The 21,271-nt window shown below is 44.4% G+C and overlaps 1 protein-coding gene across 1 annotated transcript in view; it reads left to right on the top strand.

Annotated features, from left to right (window-relative positions):
* Positions 1–21,271, top strand: part of LOC126161437 (dehydrogenase/reductase SDR family member 11-like) — a 71,424-nt gene that overhangs the window by 4,372 nt on the left and 45,781 nt on the right. Inside the window, exons 2-3 of the mRNA XM_049917238.1 lie at positions 9,651–9,813; positions 10,656–10,785. Of these exons, the coding sequence (XP_049773195.1) occupies positions 9,651–9,813; positions 10,656–10,785 (293 nt within the window). The remainder of the gene's footprint in view (positions 1–9,650; positions 9,814–10,655; positions 10,786–21,271) is intronic.

The following is a 21,271-nucleotide window of genomic DNA, read 5'->3' as shown; positions in this document are numbered from 1 at the left end:
AAACACTACTCTACTCTAACCATATATTACCAGCCCCTGATCTACGATAATTCCGAACCGTGTCAAAAACTAGTAGTGGCGCCCCCCCCCCCCCCCCGTCCCCCGCGCTCCAACTCGAGCGTTTGAGATAGTCAAAAATTTTAAAAAATCGATTTTTCAAAAATATTTTCATCTTGTAACTCAACTCTATCTAAGGAGTACGATATACAGGGTATATCATAATTAATAGCATAAACGCATACAGATGAAGCTACACAATACTAGAAGCATAAAAGTCTCAGTAAACATAGGGTCGAAAATGCATACATTAAGAGCTACGAGCAATTTTTCATCTTCTATACTGTGAAGTGTTGTGTACATAGTTCCGCGTAGTCAGCGCATACACAACTTTCCCACTAGAGCGCGCCACGCTAAGCACAGCAGTGCAGGCGCAGCGCTCGTCCGTCTCCGCACTACGAGATGGCGCTGCCATAGAGACGGACCAAATTCTGCTTCCGCCGATCCGCCTGTTAATATGTAATGCAGCCAATGAGATTGCTGCTAACGTAGAACCTTTTCTCCTCGCAGATCACACTCGCGCAGTGATACATGAATGCGCGAGGTATTATAACGAGTGTACAGACCTCCGATTAGTCAGTCTGCATTTGTCTGCACCAGTCTCCATTTGTTTGCACCAGTCTGTACCAGTTTATGGTCAAGTTTCAGTCTGCGCCCAATAAGATTACCATATGCCTGTACATAGCCATGAATATAAATGTATAGACACTTTTGTCAAGTATCAGAGATATATGTGAGAATAAGATTAATTTACCAATACCAAAGGAACTCCATTTTGTCAATTGTAAATAGCATCCAGAACCAAGTTAAGTAATTTTTATGCTTGTTATTATTTTAATAAATGTGTGTGAAAATTAATCAAGTTCTGTTTAAAGTTGGTCACCATCAATCTGCTACTCTAAGTGTGCAAGTGGCATTTCTGTCATCTGACCTAACGACAGAAGATAAACACGGCACGATAGGACCACGAGACATATTGCTGACACTCGCCTACTTCGTTAGAGCGACAAGACAAATAATCTGATGGTGTGTGTACTGAAGGTCTTACAGCACGCACACCACATGAAGCAAATCTCTTCTAATGCAAGCTCTTTACTTTCCACAGTTTGGGAAGTAGTAGTATAGACTAAAACAAGAAAAAAATGTCCAGTAAACATGTGCTTTAAAGTTCATACCTTAAAAGTTATGAGCAATTGTTCATTAGAAGAGTTGTGTTTCCAAGTAATGAAGATGAGCACGTGCTAATAGCTCTTAAGGTATGCATTTTAGAGCACATGTTTACTAGACTTTTTTCTTTTTTTGATCCACATTACCATTTCCCAAAATATGGAAAGCAAACAGCTTTCAGTAGAAGAGATCTGCTTTACAGTATCGAAGATGAAAAATTGTTCGTATCACTAAAGGTATGCATTTTCGACCCTATGTTTACTGATACATTTTTGCTTCTAGTATCATGTACTTTCCACTGTATGCGTTTACGCCATTAATTATGATACACACTGTATACACTTAAGCCCCAAATTAAGTGGTATAGGCATGCGTATTCAAATACAGAGATATGTTAACAGGCAGAGTACGGTGCTGCGGTCGGCAACGCGTATGTAAGACAAGTGTCTGCTGCAGTTGTTAGATCGTTTACTGCTGCTTCAGTGGCATTCTATCAAGATTTAAGTGAGTCTGAACGTGGTGATGCAGTCGGCGCACGAGCGATGGGACACAGCATCTTCGAGGTAGCGATGAAGCGGGGATTTTCCCGTACGACCATTTCACGAGTGTACTGTGAATATCAGGAATCCGGCAAAACGTCAAACCTCCAACATCGCTGCGGCCGGAAAAGGATCCTGCAAGAACGGGACCAACGTCGACTCAAGAGAATCGTTCAAGGAAACAGAAGTGCAACCCTCCCGCAAACTGCTGCAGATTTCAGTGCTGGGCCGTCAGCAAGTGTCAGTGTGCGAACCATTCAACGAAACATCGTCGGTATGGGCTTTTGGCGCCGAAAGCCCGCTGGTGTACTCTTGATGTACGACACAATGCTTTCCGACTCGCCTGGGCCCGTCAACACCGATATTGGGACTGTTGATGACTGTAAACATGCTGCCTGGTGCGACGAGTCTCGTTTAAAACTGTATCGAGAGGTTGCACATGTATGGGTATGGAGGCAACCTAACGAATCCATGTACCCTGCATGTCAGCAGCGGACTGCTAGCTGGTGGAGGCTGTGTAATGGTGTGGGGCGTGTGCTGTTGGAGTGATGTGGGGCCCTTGCTACATCTAGATACGACTCTGAAAGGTGACACTTACGTAAGCATCCTGTCTGATCACCTGAATCCATTCATGTCCATCGTGCATTCCGGCGGACTCGGGCAATTCCAGCAGGACAATGGGACATCCCACACGTCCAGAATTGCTACAGAGTGGCTTCAGGAACACTCTTCTAAGCTTAAACTCTTCCGCTGGCCACCAAACTCCCCAGACATGAACATTATTGAGCACATCCGGGATGTCTTGCATCATGCTGTTCAGAAGAGGTCTCCACCCCCTCGTACTCTTAAGGATTTATGGACAGCCTTGCACGATTCACGGTGTCAATCCCCTCCAGCACTACTTCAGACATTAGCCGAGTCCATGGCACGTCGTTTTGCGGTACTTCTGCGTACTCATGGGGCCCTACTCGATATTAGAGAGATGTACCAGTGTCTTTGACTCTTCAGTGTAGATCTTTTTATGTTCGAGGAAATAGAAAACTTGTTATTTGGTCTTAAGTGTGCCAAAGTGCAGTTCCACGACTCTTCACACAGTATTCTTCTATCACACGTCACTGTATTTCGCTGTGTGGAATTCAAACGTGTTTATTTTGTAATGAAAGCCATCAAACCCACATTCAGGACAGTGGAAATTAAAATGTCCTGTGGTGCCTCTCCTGCTCCCAGTCGGCCGGTTTCGTATCCTAACCCCCATTTAAAAAACTCACGGTTAATATTGGATGGGATTATTTGTAATCAAGACAATAAGAACTCCTCAGAGAATTTTCGCTCTTTGTTCCCTATTAGCTAATCACTTTCTCTTTTGTGTGACGTAAAATTAAATATAGGATCCAAAAAACCATTAAAGGGAAGAGACAAGCAAGACAGTACACATTTCTCCAATCCTTAGGTCCCAGCATTTGTTTCTGTCTACTCTTGCTACAGCTTTACACGGCGTTATTTCCTTTCTGCGAAAGAATCTATTACCGCTCCAAAGTTCGTCAAACGTTTTGCTACAAGTAAAATCAAAGTGTCGTTGTCTAATGTTAAAAAAAGCTGTTATACGAATAGTACCCAAGAGTGGCGTGTTTTCTCGATCTGATTAGCTCAATTTTGTCACTGTCTGATAGATAAAACGGAATAGGACTTTCTAATATTGCAGCATTGCAATACACGCAAAATAAGCGAGTCTGTTTTAGCACAAATGGTCATTTTTATCTACCTAATTTACTTAAATAACACGACAAAATATAATTAATGTACTACCAGTATCGAATTCCTATTAGGCCTATTACAAGCAAGAAGTTTTAAGTTAGGAAAAAGTTTCACATTTCATTCGGATGCTCCAGTTTTTCAAGCATGAGGTCGAAAGATAGTAGTAGTACGAAATTTTTTACATAAATTTGGAATCATCGTACTCTTCCATATGATTTGTGTGTTGTCCCCGTTACCTCTCCTTCCTTGTACTAAGAAACAATCCTGCCATCACTAATTCTGTAACTGTTTCTGCCATTCTCAAAACTAAATTCTCCAGTTAACTTCACTAACCCTGCCAGAATCACCGGTTTGTTTATTCCGCATTTATTCTCCGGTTAGGCGTTATTACGTGTTCGTACAGCGCGTTTTCCGTGATATTCCGCGAATAGAATTTAAGTGACTGCTAATCGGGCACTGTACAACTGGCCCTTAGTAGTGTAGCAATCTGGCACAAATTTTCTGTCAAAATTTCATTTTCTTGGATACACCGAGAAGATAGTATGTAATCTTTCTTACCTGTTATACCTGTTTATTTTCACTCTGGTAGTCTGAATCTATGGACTTCGCTAGTAATTATAACGCATATAATTTGCATACCCAGTCAACCACATAAACAAACAACGATTGTTCACCCGTTCTAGTTTCTTCGGCTCAGCTCGTATAGCGACGTCCCCTTTTGGTTCAAATAGCTCTAAGCACTATGGGACGTAACAACTGAGGCCATCAGCCCCCTAGACTTAGAACTATTTAAACCTAACTAACCTAAGGACATCACACACAGCCATGCCCAAGGCAGGATTCGAGCCTGCGAGCGCAGCAGCAGCGCGGTTGCGGACTGAAGCGCCTAGAACCGCTCGGCCACAGCGGCCGGCGTCCCCTTTTGTCTGGGGGATGCGACGGGGATTCCCCTGTCAGAGATATCACGTACACTGTGCAAGCATTCAAAACTCAACGTATGATTGATTCAGAAATAAACTTAAATGTGTTCAAAAATGTTCAAAAAACCAGCAGCGATGCGTTTCAAAATCATACGACTATCGATAGACCAACGTGCGCTGGATGCTAGGTACTTTGTGAAACTATGTTGTTTTCTTCCAGAATATGAATTTGGCGCCCCCCTGAAATTGCCGCCCGTGTCACTTACCCCGGTTTGCCCCCTCCCTAGATCTGGGTCTGGATATAATGATAGCCTACAATAACCCCACGGAAACTGTTTCACCATGAAGCACCAGACTGCTGTTAATGAAATTCTCGACATAAATTTGTTTTCGGACAGGTGTAGACATAGCAGCATCAAACCAGTCTTCGGACCGAAGACCACAACAACAACAGGTTCCACCTTAAGCCAGTACAACTTCTTTCTTGTTCTCCACATACACATGTTTCGCTGTATTCACTTCATCATCAGTGTATTTTTTATTTGTTCTCTATTTAACTCTTTGCGTACAACTGGTTTCACAGTGAAACCACCTTTAATTTAATGTCTCAAAAGTGGCTCAGTGGCTGCTCCGCGAAACCACCACAGCACTGGAGTGTGGTACCCTCTTTTGTCGATATAAACAACAACACGCTGCCGGCTCGGGCAATCCATTTGTGCAATGTTTTCCGAAGTTGGCTGTTGCTGAGGATCATGTGGTGACATATTGTGTTTTCCGCTGTATTATCATCTGAGCCGGCGTAGTTATGCATTGTAGAATAGACTAATAATTTAGTTTGATCCACTTCTTGCGTAGCTGTTATGTAAACACAAAAAATATGTATGTTTTCGCTACGAAACCACTGTGACACATCGGTTAGTGGGGGCTGGTCTTTGTTGTAGGTGTAGTGTTTTTGATCAAGGCTTCTAGAGGAAGATTCAACGCAAGTGAAATGAATACCGAAACGCTGATGCAAATACGTGATGACATACCAAGTGTGCTGAGTCTTGCATATCAGATAGTGAAAGTGACGACAACGAAATACAAATTTCTGAAGCACCAAACAGACTTCGTTTTGATGATGAAGCTGTACCACCTTCCGTAACTGAATGTGACCCTCCAAAAGGAGAGCAAGATGTGCTGGAAACAGCTGATGCTGCTGTTGTATGGGAACAGTTTCCAATTTCGAAAGGGCCAAAACAGTTTTGTGGTGATACAGGCAAATAATATTGAAGAGGAAAAAGAAACACCAAAAGACATTTTTCTAACACTATTCCCTCCAGAGCAGTTACGAATGATAGCATATGAAACAAATCTATATGCAATGCAAATGGGTGGCTCAACAAATTTTGTGCATACAAATGAAGACGAAATACGTAAATTTCTTGCAATAAATCTACTAATGGGCATAAGGAAATCACCCAGTTATAAGAATTACTGGTCTTCTGATCCTGCAATGCGAGATACGTACATTTCTGTAACATTTTCACGCAACATAATTTCTTGGTTGGTAGGTAACATTCACCTAAATGACAATGACAAGCAGCCAAGGAACGGAGAAGGAGGCTATGACACATTATATAAGATACACCCTCTTCTAAGTTTCCTCTCCTCCACTTTTTACCAACAGAGAACCAGAGTGTGGATGAATCGATGATTACATTCAAAAGACGTTCCAATTTGAAGCAATGTTTACCCCAGAAGCCAATAAAAAGAGGATATAAAGTATGGGTGTGAGCAAATGAAAATGGTGCTAGAGTTGTCGAAACTATGACTGAAAGTCTACATGGATTGGGTCACAAGATTTTTGTCAATAATTATTTTACTTCATTATATCTCATGAAGCACCTCCTGCAACATCAAGTGTATGCATGTGGAACTGTTCGACAAAGACGAGCTGGGATGCCTACAGATTTCACCAGTGAAAAGACAATGGGTAGGGGATACTTCCAGTTCAGGTGTTCTGAGACAGGAATTGTTGCTATGTTGCGGAAGGATAAAAAAGGAATCTTGTTTCTCTCCAATTATCACAGCGTAGAGGACGTGTCAACAGCCACAATGAAAAATAAGGATGGTGTAGTCGCTGTAATTTCATGTCCACATTTAGTCAACGATTACAACAACCTTATGGGTTATGTGGACAATGCAGATACGTCCAAATCCGTGTATGAAACTGACAGAAAAAGTAAAAAGTGGTGGCATCGTATACTGTGGCACTATGTGGATGTAACTGTTGTTAACTCATACCTAATCTTCAACAACAGATGTCAAGAGAGAAGATCCATGTCGCTGTAATTTCATGTCCACATTTAGTCAACGATTACAACAACCTTATGGGTTATGTGGACAATGCAGGTACGTCCAAATCCGTGTATGAAACTGACAGAAAAAGTAAAAATCGTATGCTGTGGCACTATGTAGATGTAACTGTTGTTAACTCATACCTAATCTTCAACAACAGATGTCAAGAGAGAAGATCCATGTCACTCAAAGAGTTTCGCCTTGCAGTCATCGCAGGTCTGATAGGAGCTACAAAGTTGTCCCCCAGTGGAGGAAAGAGACTTTCAAAAAAATAAAACTCTTTCAAGCCCTATGTAGCACCAGAGAAACTCTTCGATAATGCAAAACACTTACCTGTGAGGAACACATACTGTAGATGTGGACTTTGTAGCACAGCAGCTAAGGCCTCATCGCACAAAATGGAGCTGTGAAATATGTGGCGAAGGTCTCTGCGTCAGTAATGTGAAAACTGTTTTGCTATGTACCACAAAACATATTGAGAACCGTACGTCATAACTTTTTGTACTGGACCAGTGGTTTCTCTATGTACCCATGTCTTATAAAAACATGTGTAAACACTCGACTACTTTTCTCACTTTATATATTAGTTTTATATATCATTTGTAATGTAATTGTACAAAATATTTTTTTTCAAAACTCAGTTTGGTTCCTTGGGCCACAAAGGATTAACAACAAATAATATCCCATTTTACTGCCTCAATATAGAATTTAATTTTTAAGTAAAATATTGACAAATATGATCACACATTTTTTTCAAAATACACGTTGTTAACGCATGCTGTGGCTTCTACAGTTTGCAGTACTTTGCGTTATAGCTACTTTCCTTTCCCAGTCTGTCATCTGCAACAACACAGAACTGAATGTAAAATGATTTTTTAATCGAGAATTTTTATTTTCTGTGTGTATTCTGTGTGTCTGTGTGTGAGCGTGTGTATTTTTGTGTCTCTGCGTGTGTCAGCGAGTCAGTAAATGAGAATCTCTGATGGTGAATTGGTCGAGAGAGATGGTTGGGAGCGTGTGTGTTTTCGGTTCTGAACAGTCTGGCAGTTGGAAGAGAACGGAGTTGCATTGCAGAGAATTTGCATTGATTTAATATTTCCTTTCCTTCTGCTATCGCTATCTGTGTTTCGTAGTTTTCTTCAATTATTAGTTTCTGAAGAGTTGTTGCTGCATTTGAGAATTATCGCATTAGGTACAGCAATAGTTCTCCACAGAAACAAGTACTGGAAAGGAAACAACACATAAATACACAGCTCCCTCCAATAGAATTTTGTTCTCTGTCCTCGAAGAACTGTCAAACAACACTAATCCATAAAACACACACACACACACACACACACACACACACACACACACACACCTCAAAGCCTAAGGGCAAAACAAGATTCACAGTTTTCCCCAGAACACAGTTTAATGTGTTTGTCATCTCTCTGTCTTACTTTGTAAACCGTGGCACAGTGTAAGTTTAAAGTGCAGTTTCAGAATCAAGGCAATGTGGAAACCCATATTAGTGAGTGTAAACATATTGCATACACATACACAAAGAACACACACAAACGATATTTCACGCATAATAAAATGAGCTTAACCACAACAGTCTAACATTCTCAGGTGCACCTCGTCGATGTAATTTTTTTAACACTGGGTCCCTTGTAAGTAATCTATCTTGTAACCTTCACAACTATATGCTCATTTAAGGTTACCACGTGCAATGCCAAAGAACTTTGGTTTAGTAACATTAGTCACGGTATTAATGATTGACATAATCATGACGAAACATCTTTATTTTATTTCAAAGTTTCTTTAGTATATGAATTATTGTTGTTTGCCTGTATTAACAGGTATAAGTGCAGATGTTTTTATATCTGGTACCTTGATATGTACACACATAAGTTAGTCGCTTAGTTGATTAAGAGGAGGAGCCCATCGGATTGGGGAAGAATGGGGAAGAAAGTCGGCTGTGCCCTTTCACAGGAGCCATCCTGGCATTTGCCAGAAGCGAATGACGGAAATCACTGAAAACCTAAATCAGGATGGCTGGTCGCGGGTTTGAACCACCGTCCTGCAACTGCAAGTTAAGTGTGCTAACCACTGCATCACCTTTCTCGGTCACACATCAATGAGCTGGTTGTTTCTTCTCTGTGTCACACACTTGGCAACCAGATGTTTTCTGCACAGTCATACTGCACCACAAAGTGGACTGGACTACTCCTGTCAGTACGGAGTAATCGTTCTACATCGACATGTTCACGTTTCAACGCCTGACTTAATGCTCGGGGGAAGATAAGCATTAATGGCTTGCTCTTGCCACATACACTTGGAGATACTACCCAACCTAAAAACGTGTGACTTGTAATAGTTATAATTATTTCCCTGCAAATTGGGTAAGTGCTTGTGTAACGTTTTTCAGTACACTGTCTTCAGTCTCCAGTATGAATATCTGTACTTATACCTGTTACACAATGTATAATTTTTCTTATATTCACATTAGTCACAGAGCTTATTACACCATTCCATCATGTAAAATGACATTTACTTTATTTATCGTTGTATGCTCAGTGTCGTTGTTTCTCTCATAGTCCCGACAATTTTATTCCATTTTATGCTGAAAAAGATTGCCTTTAAGGCGAAGAATGCCATGAGATGCCAATCAGATATCTATGTAGTCTTCCTTCTGTCATCAAGCAAGCAATAAGTATTGTTTCCCGGTTACTTTTGCTTTTTCTCAAGCCTAATCACTCATCGCTTCTCACCACTTGTGTTTTTGCTTTCGTATTGCGTTCTCAGACAGTAATATATCTCTGCTCAACACTACAAACACTTTTCGCTACTTCTGTAAATGTTTGTTTACTCTGTGTTTGTATTATATAAGGAGCTGGAACTGAAAGAGGCCCCAGGCAAACTGCACGCCATTCAGACAGACATCAGCAGCGAAGACAGTATTCTGTCTGCTTTCAAATGGATCAAGGACAACCTGGGCGGAGTCGACGTGCTGGTCAACAACGCAGCCGTCTTCCCTGCGGCTCCCGTAGCATGTAAGATACGAGAATTATCTGTTTATCTAAGTTTGACAGCAACTCTTAAACATGGAGAGGTCTGAGCTACATATAAATTTCATAAGTAATCGTAGACCGCATCATGTTTCATGTTGTATTAATAAAACTTCAAAAGCGATCTTCTCTGAAACTAAGGGCCCTCGCATGAAACTGTGTTGCCCAGCCATTTATGACAGGTACATCTACAAAACACATAAGACTCATCATATCCGTGATTAACAGGTCTGATGGTCCACTTGCGAGTCTCGTAGCTTTTCCCATGCATAGTTACTGGAAGGCGACAGATATGAGGGACACAGTCCGTGAGGAAAGACAGTGGTTAAGTCACGGGAGTAGTATTCAGGAGACCAATGTGTTCAAATCCACTCTCGTTCAACATGAATTGAGTTTCTCTCGTTTTCTCCAGGATAATTTGGGGTGAATGCTTGGATTATTCCTTCGAAAACGGCGCGAGCAATTTGCTGTCCCATTCATCTAATCTAAAATTCGGCTCCGAGAACTTTTGTTGAAAGTACACAGCAAATTTCTGTATTTGTAAATAAGCTTGCCTTAACAACAAGCGAGATATGTCACCAGATCCCATCAGTGTAAGTTTCCGAGGATTTCGTAATAACTAAAAGAAGTTGCCAAAATCACCATGGTCAGCCATTTGCAATCTCATCTGTATCGATATTTTATTTTTTGATACAGACATTCATTAAAGTCTTGTGTCCGTTCAAGCAACCTAAGGACACTTAATTTCTCTCTGAGTTATACTAACATCATTTTCCACTCCTAATGCTTCCCTTTTATGGATGATGTGCTTTTTCCTGTATTAACAGCTGGCAAGACGGAGGACTGGAAGAGCATCCTGGACGTGAACGTGCTGGGTCTGAGCATCTGCACCAGGGAGGCCGTGCAGGACATGCTAGGCAGGGGCGTCGACGACGGCTTCATCATCCACATCAACAGGTGGGTACCTGTAAAAGACTTTCTAGATCTACCTCTACATCACTACTCTGTAGTTCATAATTAAGTGCCTGGAAGAGGATTCATCAAACTACCTTCAAGGACCTTCTCCACCGTTCCACTCTCCAATAGTGTGAAGTCTGATTTTACTTACTTTTTTTATGATTTCTCCGTATGTAGGCGGACAACAACAAAATATTTTCGCGATATTGTATCACAGTGCCTGAGTTATTCTGATTACGATGCCAAATTCGTTTGGACATGCACGCAGCCACTGTGGCAGCTACAGCCGTTATCAAATACATTAAATGAATTCGGAATTGGAAATAATGACAACCATCAGCTGTTGAATGGAATGACGACACTGAAAATTTGTGCCGAACCAGGACTCGAACATGTATTTCCCACACTGTCGTGAGAGATCGCCTTGCCATTTGGCTATCCGTGCACGACTCACGGCCACAACCAAACTTCCATACGTCGTCAACAGTGCTTCCACGACCTGTACTCGTACATACATTGTGTATGTTCCCATACAGGTCTAACGTTGTACTTGAAAGTCGCTTGGCCGGTTTTTATCTGCCGATACCGGGCAAGCGACTTTCAATTACAAATGCAAATTTATTGAATGTACAAATATTTCCGCATCCGTAGGAGAAAGTCGGGGATTGAAATTTCATGAAAAGATCTAGCCGCAACGAAAAAGCCTTTGTTTTAATGATTGCCACTTCCATTTAGGTATCTTTTCCGTAGCACTCTCTTGCCTATTTCGCGATACTACACAAGGAGCTGCCTTGCTTTGAACTTTTTCAATGTCTTTCGTCAGTGCTATCGGATGCCCATCGCACACCACGCAGCAGTACTCCAGAAGAGGGCGGACAAGTGTAGTGTAGGCAGTCTCTTTTGCTGGACCTGTTGCATCTTCTAAGCGTTCTGCCAATACAGCGCAGTCTTTGGTTCGCTTTCCCTACAACGTTATCTATCTGATCTTTCGAATTTAAGTTATTCGTAATTATAATCCATAAGAATTTAGTTGAATTCACAGCCATTACATTCTACATCTACTTCTATATACGTGCACCGCAATCCACCATATCGTGCATGGCGGAGCGTACCTTGTACCACCACTTGTCATTTCGTTTTCTGTTCCACTCTAAAACAGATCGAAGGGAAAACGACTCTCTATAAGCCCTAATTTCTCTTATCTTGCCTTCGACGTCCTTTTGCGAAGTGCATGTTGGCGGCAGTAGAATCGTTCTGCAGTCAGCCTCACATCCCGATTCTCTAAATTTTCCCAATAGTACTTTCCGAAAAGAACGTTGTCTTCCCTCCTGTGATTTCCTTTTGAGTTCACGAAGCATCTCCGTAATATTTGCGTGCTGATCGAACCTAACGGCAACGAACCTAGGAGCGCGCCCCTAAACTGCTTCGATGTATTCCTTTAATCCGACCTAGTGCGGATCCCAAACATTCGAACAGTACTCAACAGAGGGTCACACAAATGTTCTACATTGTCGTGTCCTGACATAGGTGGGAGAGGGAAAAAGGGGTTGCTGGTCAGTCTGCGCTCCCGAGCGGTACAGAGCAGAAGGCAGAAGGACAATTCACAGTGAAGGCATTTGATTGTTTTCTTCTATCTGAGCCAACACTGGTACAGGCGTTTACTAGGAATGCAGGTGGTGAGACTCGGTAGGGAACTCGTTGAGGAGACTCTTGGACAAATAGGGTTTCGAAATAGTTGTTTATTCCAGACAGGTCTAACTAATACACTGGAGGCTAGTCTAGGGTTAGAAAAAGCATGAATAACACTGTTACAACAGAAGCCAGTGCAAGAAGTCCCAGGAGTGGATGCTAACCACAGTAGCAAACACTAGCAGCATCTTAAGGCAACAACTTAGTTGCAAAACATAACATAATGAATGTGACACTGTTTACTGAGGCTCTCCAAGTGAGAGAGAGAGAGATAGATAGAGCAGAATTACGCGGAGCTGCACAGAGGCTGGAGTCGACGCTGATTCGGCACCCAGATCGTCTGACTGAGAACTCTGCCAAAATGCGGTATCTAGGGGTTTTAAAGAGTCGCGTGAGGGCACTGCTTTTTCCACTTAAAGCCACCCAGCCGATCCCGTAGGTCTCTTGCAGGTGCCTGCCAATCATGGTTTAGTTAGGTCCCCTCTACTGCTCCTAAGGCGGGGATGTTAATGCAGTTGCACTAACTAAGTCCGTATTTGGTATCAACATTGTTCAGCTGAAAGCTGAGCACCAAAACCAAAGATGACAAAACAACTCTCCGAAGAGACTCAAAAAAGGCCTTTATCAAGACCATCACTAGTGACAACTTCCTACAATATTGAAGGCTTATCTGTAAATAAAGAAATTTTATTATCTGACATGTGCAAACGAAACAACTGTAACATTTTAGTGTTACAAGAAACACACAGAGCACCAACTAGCCATAGACCAAAAATACAGGGCATGAAATTAGTTCTCGAGAGACCACACGAAAGGTACGGAAGTGCTATATTTGTGAAACCGAACTTAGACGTATGCTCCTGTGCTCTGACCTGCGAAGAAAATATAGAAATTTTAACTATTGAGCTACATTCATGTACTGTAACATCCGTGTACAAACCACCCAGTGCGAGGTTCAAATTTACGGAGCCTGGAAATTTCCATTCAAAAACCATTAAAGTTGTGCTAAGAGATTTTAACTGCCACGGTCTCGCATGGGGTTATAAAGAGACAAATGACGATGGCGAAATGCTGGAGACCTGGGCAGACCAGGCTAAACTGAAATTGATACATGACCCAAAGTTGCCTGCATCATTTAACAGCGGAAGATGGAAACGAGGATATAATCCAGATAACATCTTTGTCTCCGAAAAGGTATCCCTGCAAACTGTAAAGCAAATCGAGGACCCAATTCCAAGATCGCAACACAGAGCAATAACTTGCTGCATTACTGCAGTAATCAAATCAGATGTAATGCCCTTTAAGAGACGCTTCAATTTCAAAAAAGCTCATTGGGAACTTTTTACAGAGGACCTTGATAAGGAGATGTTGGAAATTAAACCAGAGATACAATCATATGAAACTTTTATAGACCTTGTCAAGAAAAACTCTCGACGGCGCATACCTAGAGGGTGCCGCACCCAGTATATCGCTGGACTAAATGGTAGCAGCAAGGAAGCTCTGAAAAAGTATGAAGAACTGTACAATAAGCACCCCTTCTCAGAGGAAACGATCCAGGCAGGTGAGGTACTGATGTCTGGTATCTCCGAAGCGAGAAAGGACAAGTGGTGCAACCTCCTACAAGAGACGGACATGAAGCACAGCAGTAGGAAGGCATGGAAACTGGTCAAAAGTCTCAACAACGACCCAACAGAACCACAACCAAGCTACAGTGAAGTTACACCTGATCAGATAGCTCACCAACTACTCATGAACGGAAAAACTAAAAGGAAGATCAGGAATGGCAAAATTAAAAGAAAATTGAACGAGGAGATTAGCTTCCTAGCTCGCCCGTTCTTCATTCCGGAGCTACAAGATGCCATCAATGATTTGAAAAACAATAAGGCCGCTGGCCTCGACGATCTGAGATCTGAGCAAATTAAACATTTTGGACCGGGAGTACAAGCATGGATCCTAGAGCTAATGAATAACTGTATTACAACAATGCAAATTCCTAAACTGTGGAGGAAAGCTCGGGTTATTGCGTTACTAAAACCAGGGAAAGACCCAGCTGAAGCTAAAAATTTCCGGCCTGTGTCACTGCTTTGTCATTTATTTAAAGTGCTGGAGCGAATGGTCCTCAAACGCATAGCTGATTATGTGGACAAAGCCCTCATTAACGAACAAGCTGGATTCCGACCAGGAAAATCATGCTGTGGCCAAATCCTTAATCTCACACAGTACATCGAAGACGGCTATCAGAGAGGAGAAGTAACTGGGGTCGCATTCCTGGATCTCAGTGCTGCATATGACACAGTTAACCATAAGTTGCTTACTCAGAAAGTGTATAATGTCACTAAGGACTACACCCTTTCTATGTTCGTGCAATGTCTGCTACAAAACAGACGCTACTATGTAACCTTACAATCTAAAAACAGTCGATGGAGGACACAGAAAAATGGACTTGCACAGGGTAGTGTCTTGGCTCCAATATTATTTAACATCTATACCAATGATCTTCCCATCAGCCGCCAGACACGGATGTTCATATATGCTGATGATGCAGCAGTGGCCACACAGGATAAAACCTTTGAACAAGTGGAGGAGAATCTCACAGGAGCCTTAACAGAACTTGCTACCTATTACGACGGCAATAATCTCAAACCAAACCCTAGTAAATCTCAAGTATCCGCCTTCCATCTTAGGAACAAACAAGCCAAACGGAAACTCCGAGTCATGTGGCAAGGGGAAGAGCTGAAACATACAAACAGCCCAAAATACCTGGGAGTAACATTGGACAGAGCACTTACTTTTAAGCAGCACTGTCACAACACTAAAAAAAAGGTCTGTGCCAGGAACAACATACTGCGGAAGCTAACAGGTTCATCGTGGGGAGCTCAACCACATGTTTTGCGCACCACGGGTCTGGTGCTGAGTATCTCAGCAGCGGAATATGCGGCGCCAGTTTGGAGGAACTCTGTTCACACTAAGCAAGTTGACGTCGCCGTAAACGAAACTGTACGTATTGCCACAGGATGCCTCAAACCAACTCCCATAGACATCATTTACCCCATCATAGGCATAGCACCACCCACTATCCGCAGACAAGTAGCCGCCGAGATCGAAAGATCAAAACAAAAGAATGATCCTCGACACCCGATGCATATGCACCGAAAACAACGTGTCCGGCTGAAATCCCGCAGGAGTTTCATTGAAACTACTGAAGAGCTCGCCACCAAGCCCGCCGCAAGGCGGCTATCTCTCTGGGAAGAAATGGTGCCACACTCCACAATGGAACTACTTGAGGAGGGATCTGCAGGATTTCAACTACCTTTTACAACTTGGAGGTCATTAAACCGGCTGCGCACTGGAGTAACTGGGTGCAAATCAAACTTATTTAAATGGGGTTACAGTGATGGCGACAGGTGTGAATGCGGAGCAATACAGGACTTGGACCACCTACTGATCTGCCCAGATATGTCTATAACATGCACTAAAGATGATATTATGAAAGTCAATGACAAAGCAATATACGTTGCTAATTACTGGGAAGGGGAGATATAATTGGTGCATTCGGACACGGAAGAAGAAGAAGGAGAAGCTGAAAGCTAAACGTAACTGCTCTGCTAAATAAGGCTTGCAACATTATAGTTATACGTCATTTAGCCACGCCCCTCGGGCTCCCCGGAGTAGGGACTGCTAGGTCAACAGTTTTTGGCGTTTTCGCTCTCTTTCTAACCTTTGGGAGCTAACTGACGTTGTGTTCTCAGGGCTGGTATCAAGCTGACTTTATACGCTAGTACGTGCCTCTTGGTTACAAAGTTCTACGGTGACAACCTACTACAGCGTCTAGACGACATATGAAGTTACATGTTAATTCCTTGAAGAGTAACTAACGCCCTGGGATTGCGCCTGGGGGCGTCTGCATTTTCGCAAGGCTCTCCCCTTACGGTTTTCTTCATGTAATAATATCTCTCCTAGTTTCGTCTGCCCTCAGCATAGTCTCTGCTTCCGCACCTTGGAACGCTCGTCCTCCTTTCTGAGAGCTCCAAGATAACACTACAGTAGCAAGGAATAATCATGCGGCATCCCTTACAGATGAACCACAATTTCCTAAAATTGTCCTAGTAAACCGAGTCGACCATTTGCCTCACCTACTACGGTCCTTACATGCTCACTCGATTTCATATTGCTTTGCGATGTTACGCTTACATACACTCCTGGAAATGGAAAAAAGAACACATTGACACCGGTGTGTCAGACCCACCATACTTGCTCCGGACACTGCGAGAGGGCTGTACAAGCAATGGTCACACGCACGGCACAGCGGACACACCAGGAACCGCGGTGTTGGCCGTCGAATGGCGCTAGCTGCGCAGCATTCGTGCACCGCCGCCGTCAGTGTCAGCCAGTTTGCCGTAGCATACGGAGCTCCATCGCAGTCTTTAACACTGGTAGCATGCCGCGACAGCGTGGACGTGAACCGTATGTGCAGTTGACGGACTTTGAGCGAGGGCGTATAGTGGGCATGCGGGAGGCCGGGTGGACGTACCGCCGAATTGCTCAACACGTGGGGCGTGAGGTCTCCACAGTACATCGATGTTGTCGCCAGTGGTCGGCGGAAGGTGCACGTGCCCGTCGACCTGGGACCGGACCGCAGCGACGCACGGATGCACGCCAAGACCGTAGGATCCTACGCAGTGCCGTAGGGGACCGCACCGCCACTTCCCAGCAAATTAGAGACACTGTTGCTCCTGGGGTATCGGCGAGGACCATTCGCAACCGTCTCCATGAAGCTGGGCTACGGTCCCGCACACCGTTAGGCCGTCTTCCGCTCACGCCCCAACATCGTGCAGCCCGCCTCCAGTGGTGTCGCGACAGGCGTGAATGGAGGGACGAATGGAGACGTGTCGTCTTCAGCGATGAGAGTCGCTTCTGCCTTGGTGCCAATGATGGTCGTATGCGTGTTTGGCGCCGTGCAGGTGAGCGCCACAATCAGGACTGCATACGACCGAGGCACACAGGGCCAACACCCGGCATCATGGTTTGGGGAGCGATCTCCTACACTGGCCGTACACCACTGGTGATCGTCGAGGGGACACTGAATAGTGCACGGTACATCCAAACCGTCATCGAACCCATCGTTCTACCATTCCTAGACCGGCAAGGGAACTTGCTGTTCCAACAGGACAATGCACGTCCGCATGTATCCCGTGCCACCCAACGTGCTCTAGAAGGTGTAAGTCAACTACCCTGGCCAGCAAGATCTCCGGATCTGTCCCCCATTGAGCATGTTTGGGACTGGATGAAGCGTAGTCTCACGCGGTCTGCACGTCCAGCACGAACGCTGGTCCAACTGAGGCGCCAGGTGGAAATGGCATGGCAAGCCGTTCCACAGGACTACATCCAGCATCTCTACGATCGTCTCCATGGGAGAATAGCAGCCTGCATTGCTGCGAAAGGTGGATATACACTGTACTAGTGCCGACATTGTGCATGCTCTGTTGCCTGTGTCTATGTGCCTGTGGTTCTGTCAGTGTGATCATGTGATGTATCTGACCCCAGGAATGTGTCAATAAAGTTTCCCCTTCCTGGGACAATGAATTCACTGTGTTCTTACTTCAGTTTCCAGGAGTGTATTTAATCGATGTGACTGTGTCAGGCAACACACTTCTAATACTGTTTTCGAACATTGTGGATTTGTTTTTTCTACTCACCATACACCACACCATAATCAGCAAACAGCCCCAGACTGCTGCTTACCCTACCCGCCAGATCATTTATGTATACAGAAACTAACAGCCGCCCTATCACATTTCCCCGGAGCACTGCTGACGATACCCTTGTATGTGAGGAACACTCGCCGTCTACGACAACATACCAGGTTCTGTTACTTTAGGAGTCTTTGAGCCACGCACATACCTGGGAACCTGTTCATTATGCTAGTACCTTCATTAACAGCCGACAGTATGGCACCGCGTCAAAAGTTTTACGGAAATCTAGGAACATGGAATCCGCCTGATGTCCTTCATCCATGATTCACATAATCTCATGTGAGAAAAGGACAAGCTGAGTTCACATTTGTCTGATTTATCGCGTAACTGAAATTTGGCGGGTTCATTTTAGTACTCATGCACATTTTTAATTATTTAGAGTCAGTGGCACACAGACACCTTGTCCAAATCACTTTGTAATTGATAGGAACATGACCCCCCCCCCCCCCCCCCATGAACCATGGACCTTGCCGCTGGTGCGGAGGCTTGCGTGCCTCAGTGATACAGGTAGCCGTACCGTAGGTGCAACCACAACGGAGGGGTATTTGTTGAGAGGCCAGACAAACGTGTGGTTCCTGAAGAGGGGCAGCAGCCTTTTCAGTAGTTGAAGGGGCAACAGTCTGGATGATTGACTGATCTGGCCTTGTAACACTAACCAAAATGGCCTTGCTGTTCTGGTACTGCGAACGGTTGAAAGCAAGGGGAAACTACAGCCGTAATTTTTCCCGAGGGCATGCAGCTTTACTGTATGATTAAATGATGATGGCGTCCTCTTGGGTAAAATATTCCGGAGGTAAAATAGTCCCCCATTCGGATCTCCGGGTGGGGACTACTCAAGAGGATGTTGTTATCAGGAGAAAGAAAACTGGCGTTCTACGGATCGGAGCGTGGAATGTCAGATCCCTTAATCGGGCAGGTAGGTTAGAAAATTTAAAAAGGGAAATGGATAGGTTAAAGTCAGATATAGTGGGAATTAGTGAAGTTCGGTGGCAGGAGGAACAAGACTTCTGGTCAGGTGAATACAGGGTTATAAATACAAAATCAAATAGGAGTAATGCAGGAGTAGGTTTAATAATGAATAAAAAAAATAGGTGTATGGGTAAGCTACTACAAACAGCATAGTGGACGCATTATTGTGGCCAAGATAGACATGAAGCCCACGCCTACTACAGTTGTATAAGTTTATATGCCAACTAGCTCTGCAGATGACGAAGAAATTGATGAAATGTATGATGAAATAAAAGAAGTTATTCAGGTAGTGAAGGGAGACGAAAATTTAATAGTCATGGGTGACTGGAATTCGTCAGTAGGAAAGGGAGGGAAGGAAACATAGTAGGTGAATATGGATTGGGGCTAAGAAATGAAAGAGGAAGCTGCCTGGTAGAATTTTGCACAGAGCATAACTTAATCATAGCTAACACGTGGTTCAAAACTCATAAAAGAAGCTTGTATACATGAAAGAACCCTGGAGATACTAAAAGGTATCAGATAGATTATACACTCCTGGAAATTGAAATAAGAACACAGTGAATTCATTGTCCCAGGAAGGGGAAACTTTATTGACACATTCCTGGGGTCAGATACATCACATGATCACACTGACAGAACCACAGGCACATAGACACAGGCAACAGAGCATGCACAATGTCGGCACTAGTACAGTGTATATCCACCTCGCGCAGCAATGCAGGCTGCTATTCACCCATGGAGACGATCGTAGAGATGCTGGATGTAGTCCTGTGGAACGGCTTGCAATGCCATTTCCACCTGGCGCCTCAATTGGACCAGCGTTCGTGCTGGACGTGCAGACCGCGTGAGACGACGCTTCATCCAGTCCCAAACATGCTCAATGGGGGACAGATCCGGAGATCTTGCTGGCCAGGGTAGTTGACTTACACCTTCTAGAGCACGTTGGGTGGCACGGGATACATGCGGACGTGCATTGTCCTGTTGGAACAGCAAGTTCCCTTGCTGGTCTAGGAATGGTAGAACGATGGGTTCGATGACGGTTTGGATGTACCGTGCACTATTCAGTGTCCCCTCGACGATCACCAGTGGTGTACGGCCAGTGTAGGAGATCGCTCCCCACACCATGATGCCGGGTGTTGGCCCTGTGTGCCTCGGTCGTATGCAGTCCTGATTGTGGCGCTCACCTGCACGGCGCCAAACACGCATACGACCATCATTGGCACCAAGGCACAAGCGACTCTCATCGCTGAAGACGACACGTCTCCATTCGTCCCTCCATTCACGTCTGTCGCGACACCACTGGAGGCGGGCTGCACGATGTTGGAGCGTGAGCGGAAGACGGCCTAACGGTGAGCGGGACCGTAGCCCAGCTTCATGGAGACGGTTGCGAATGGTCCTCGCCGATACCCCAGGAGAAACAGTGTCCCTAATTTGCTGGGAAGTGGCGGTGCGGTCCCCTACGGCACTGCGTAGGATCCTACGGTCTTGGCGTGCATCCGTGCGTCGCTGCGGTCCGGTCCCAGGTCGACGGGCACGTGCACCTTCCGCCGACCACTGGCGACAACATCGATGTACTGTGGAGACCTCACGCCCCACGTGTTGAGCAATTCGGCGGTACGTCCACCCGGCCTCCCGCATGCCCACTATACGCCCTCGCTCAGAGTCCGTCAACTGCACACACGGTTCACGTCCACGCTGTCGCGGCATGCTACCAGTGTTAAAGACTGCGATGGAGCTCCGTATGCCACGGCAAACTGGCTGACACTGACGGCGGCGGTGCACAAATGCTGTGCTGCTAGCGCCATTCGACGGCCAACACCGCGGTTCCTGGTGTGTCTGCTGTGCCGTGCGTGTGATCATTGCTTGTACAGCCCTCTCGCAGTGTCCGGAGCAAGTATGGTGGGTCTGACACACCGGTGTCAATGTGTTCTTTTTTCCATTTCCAGGAGTGTATAATGGTAAGGAAGAGATTTAGGAACCAGGTTTTAAATTGTAAGACATTTTCAGGGGCAGATGTGGATTCTGACCACAATCTATTCGTTATGAACTGTAGATTAAAACTGAAGAAACTGCAA

The sequence above is a fragment of the Schistocerca cancellata genome, chromosome 2, assembly GCF_023864275.1.
Source record: "Schistocerca cancellata isolate TAMUIC-IGC-003103 chromosome 2, iqSchCanc2.1, whole genome shotgun sequence".
Taxonomy (NCBI): Eukaryota; Metazoa; Arthropoda; class Insecta; order Orthoptera; family Acrididae; genus Schistocerca; species Schistocerca cancellata.
This window is presented reverse-complemented; position numbering and strand designations above follow the sequence as displayed.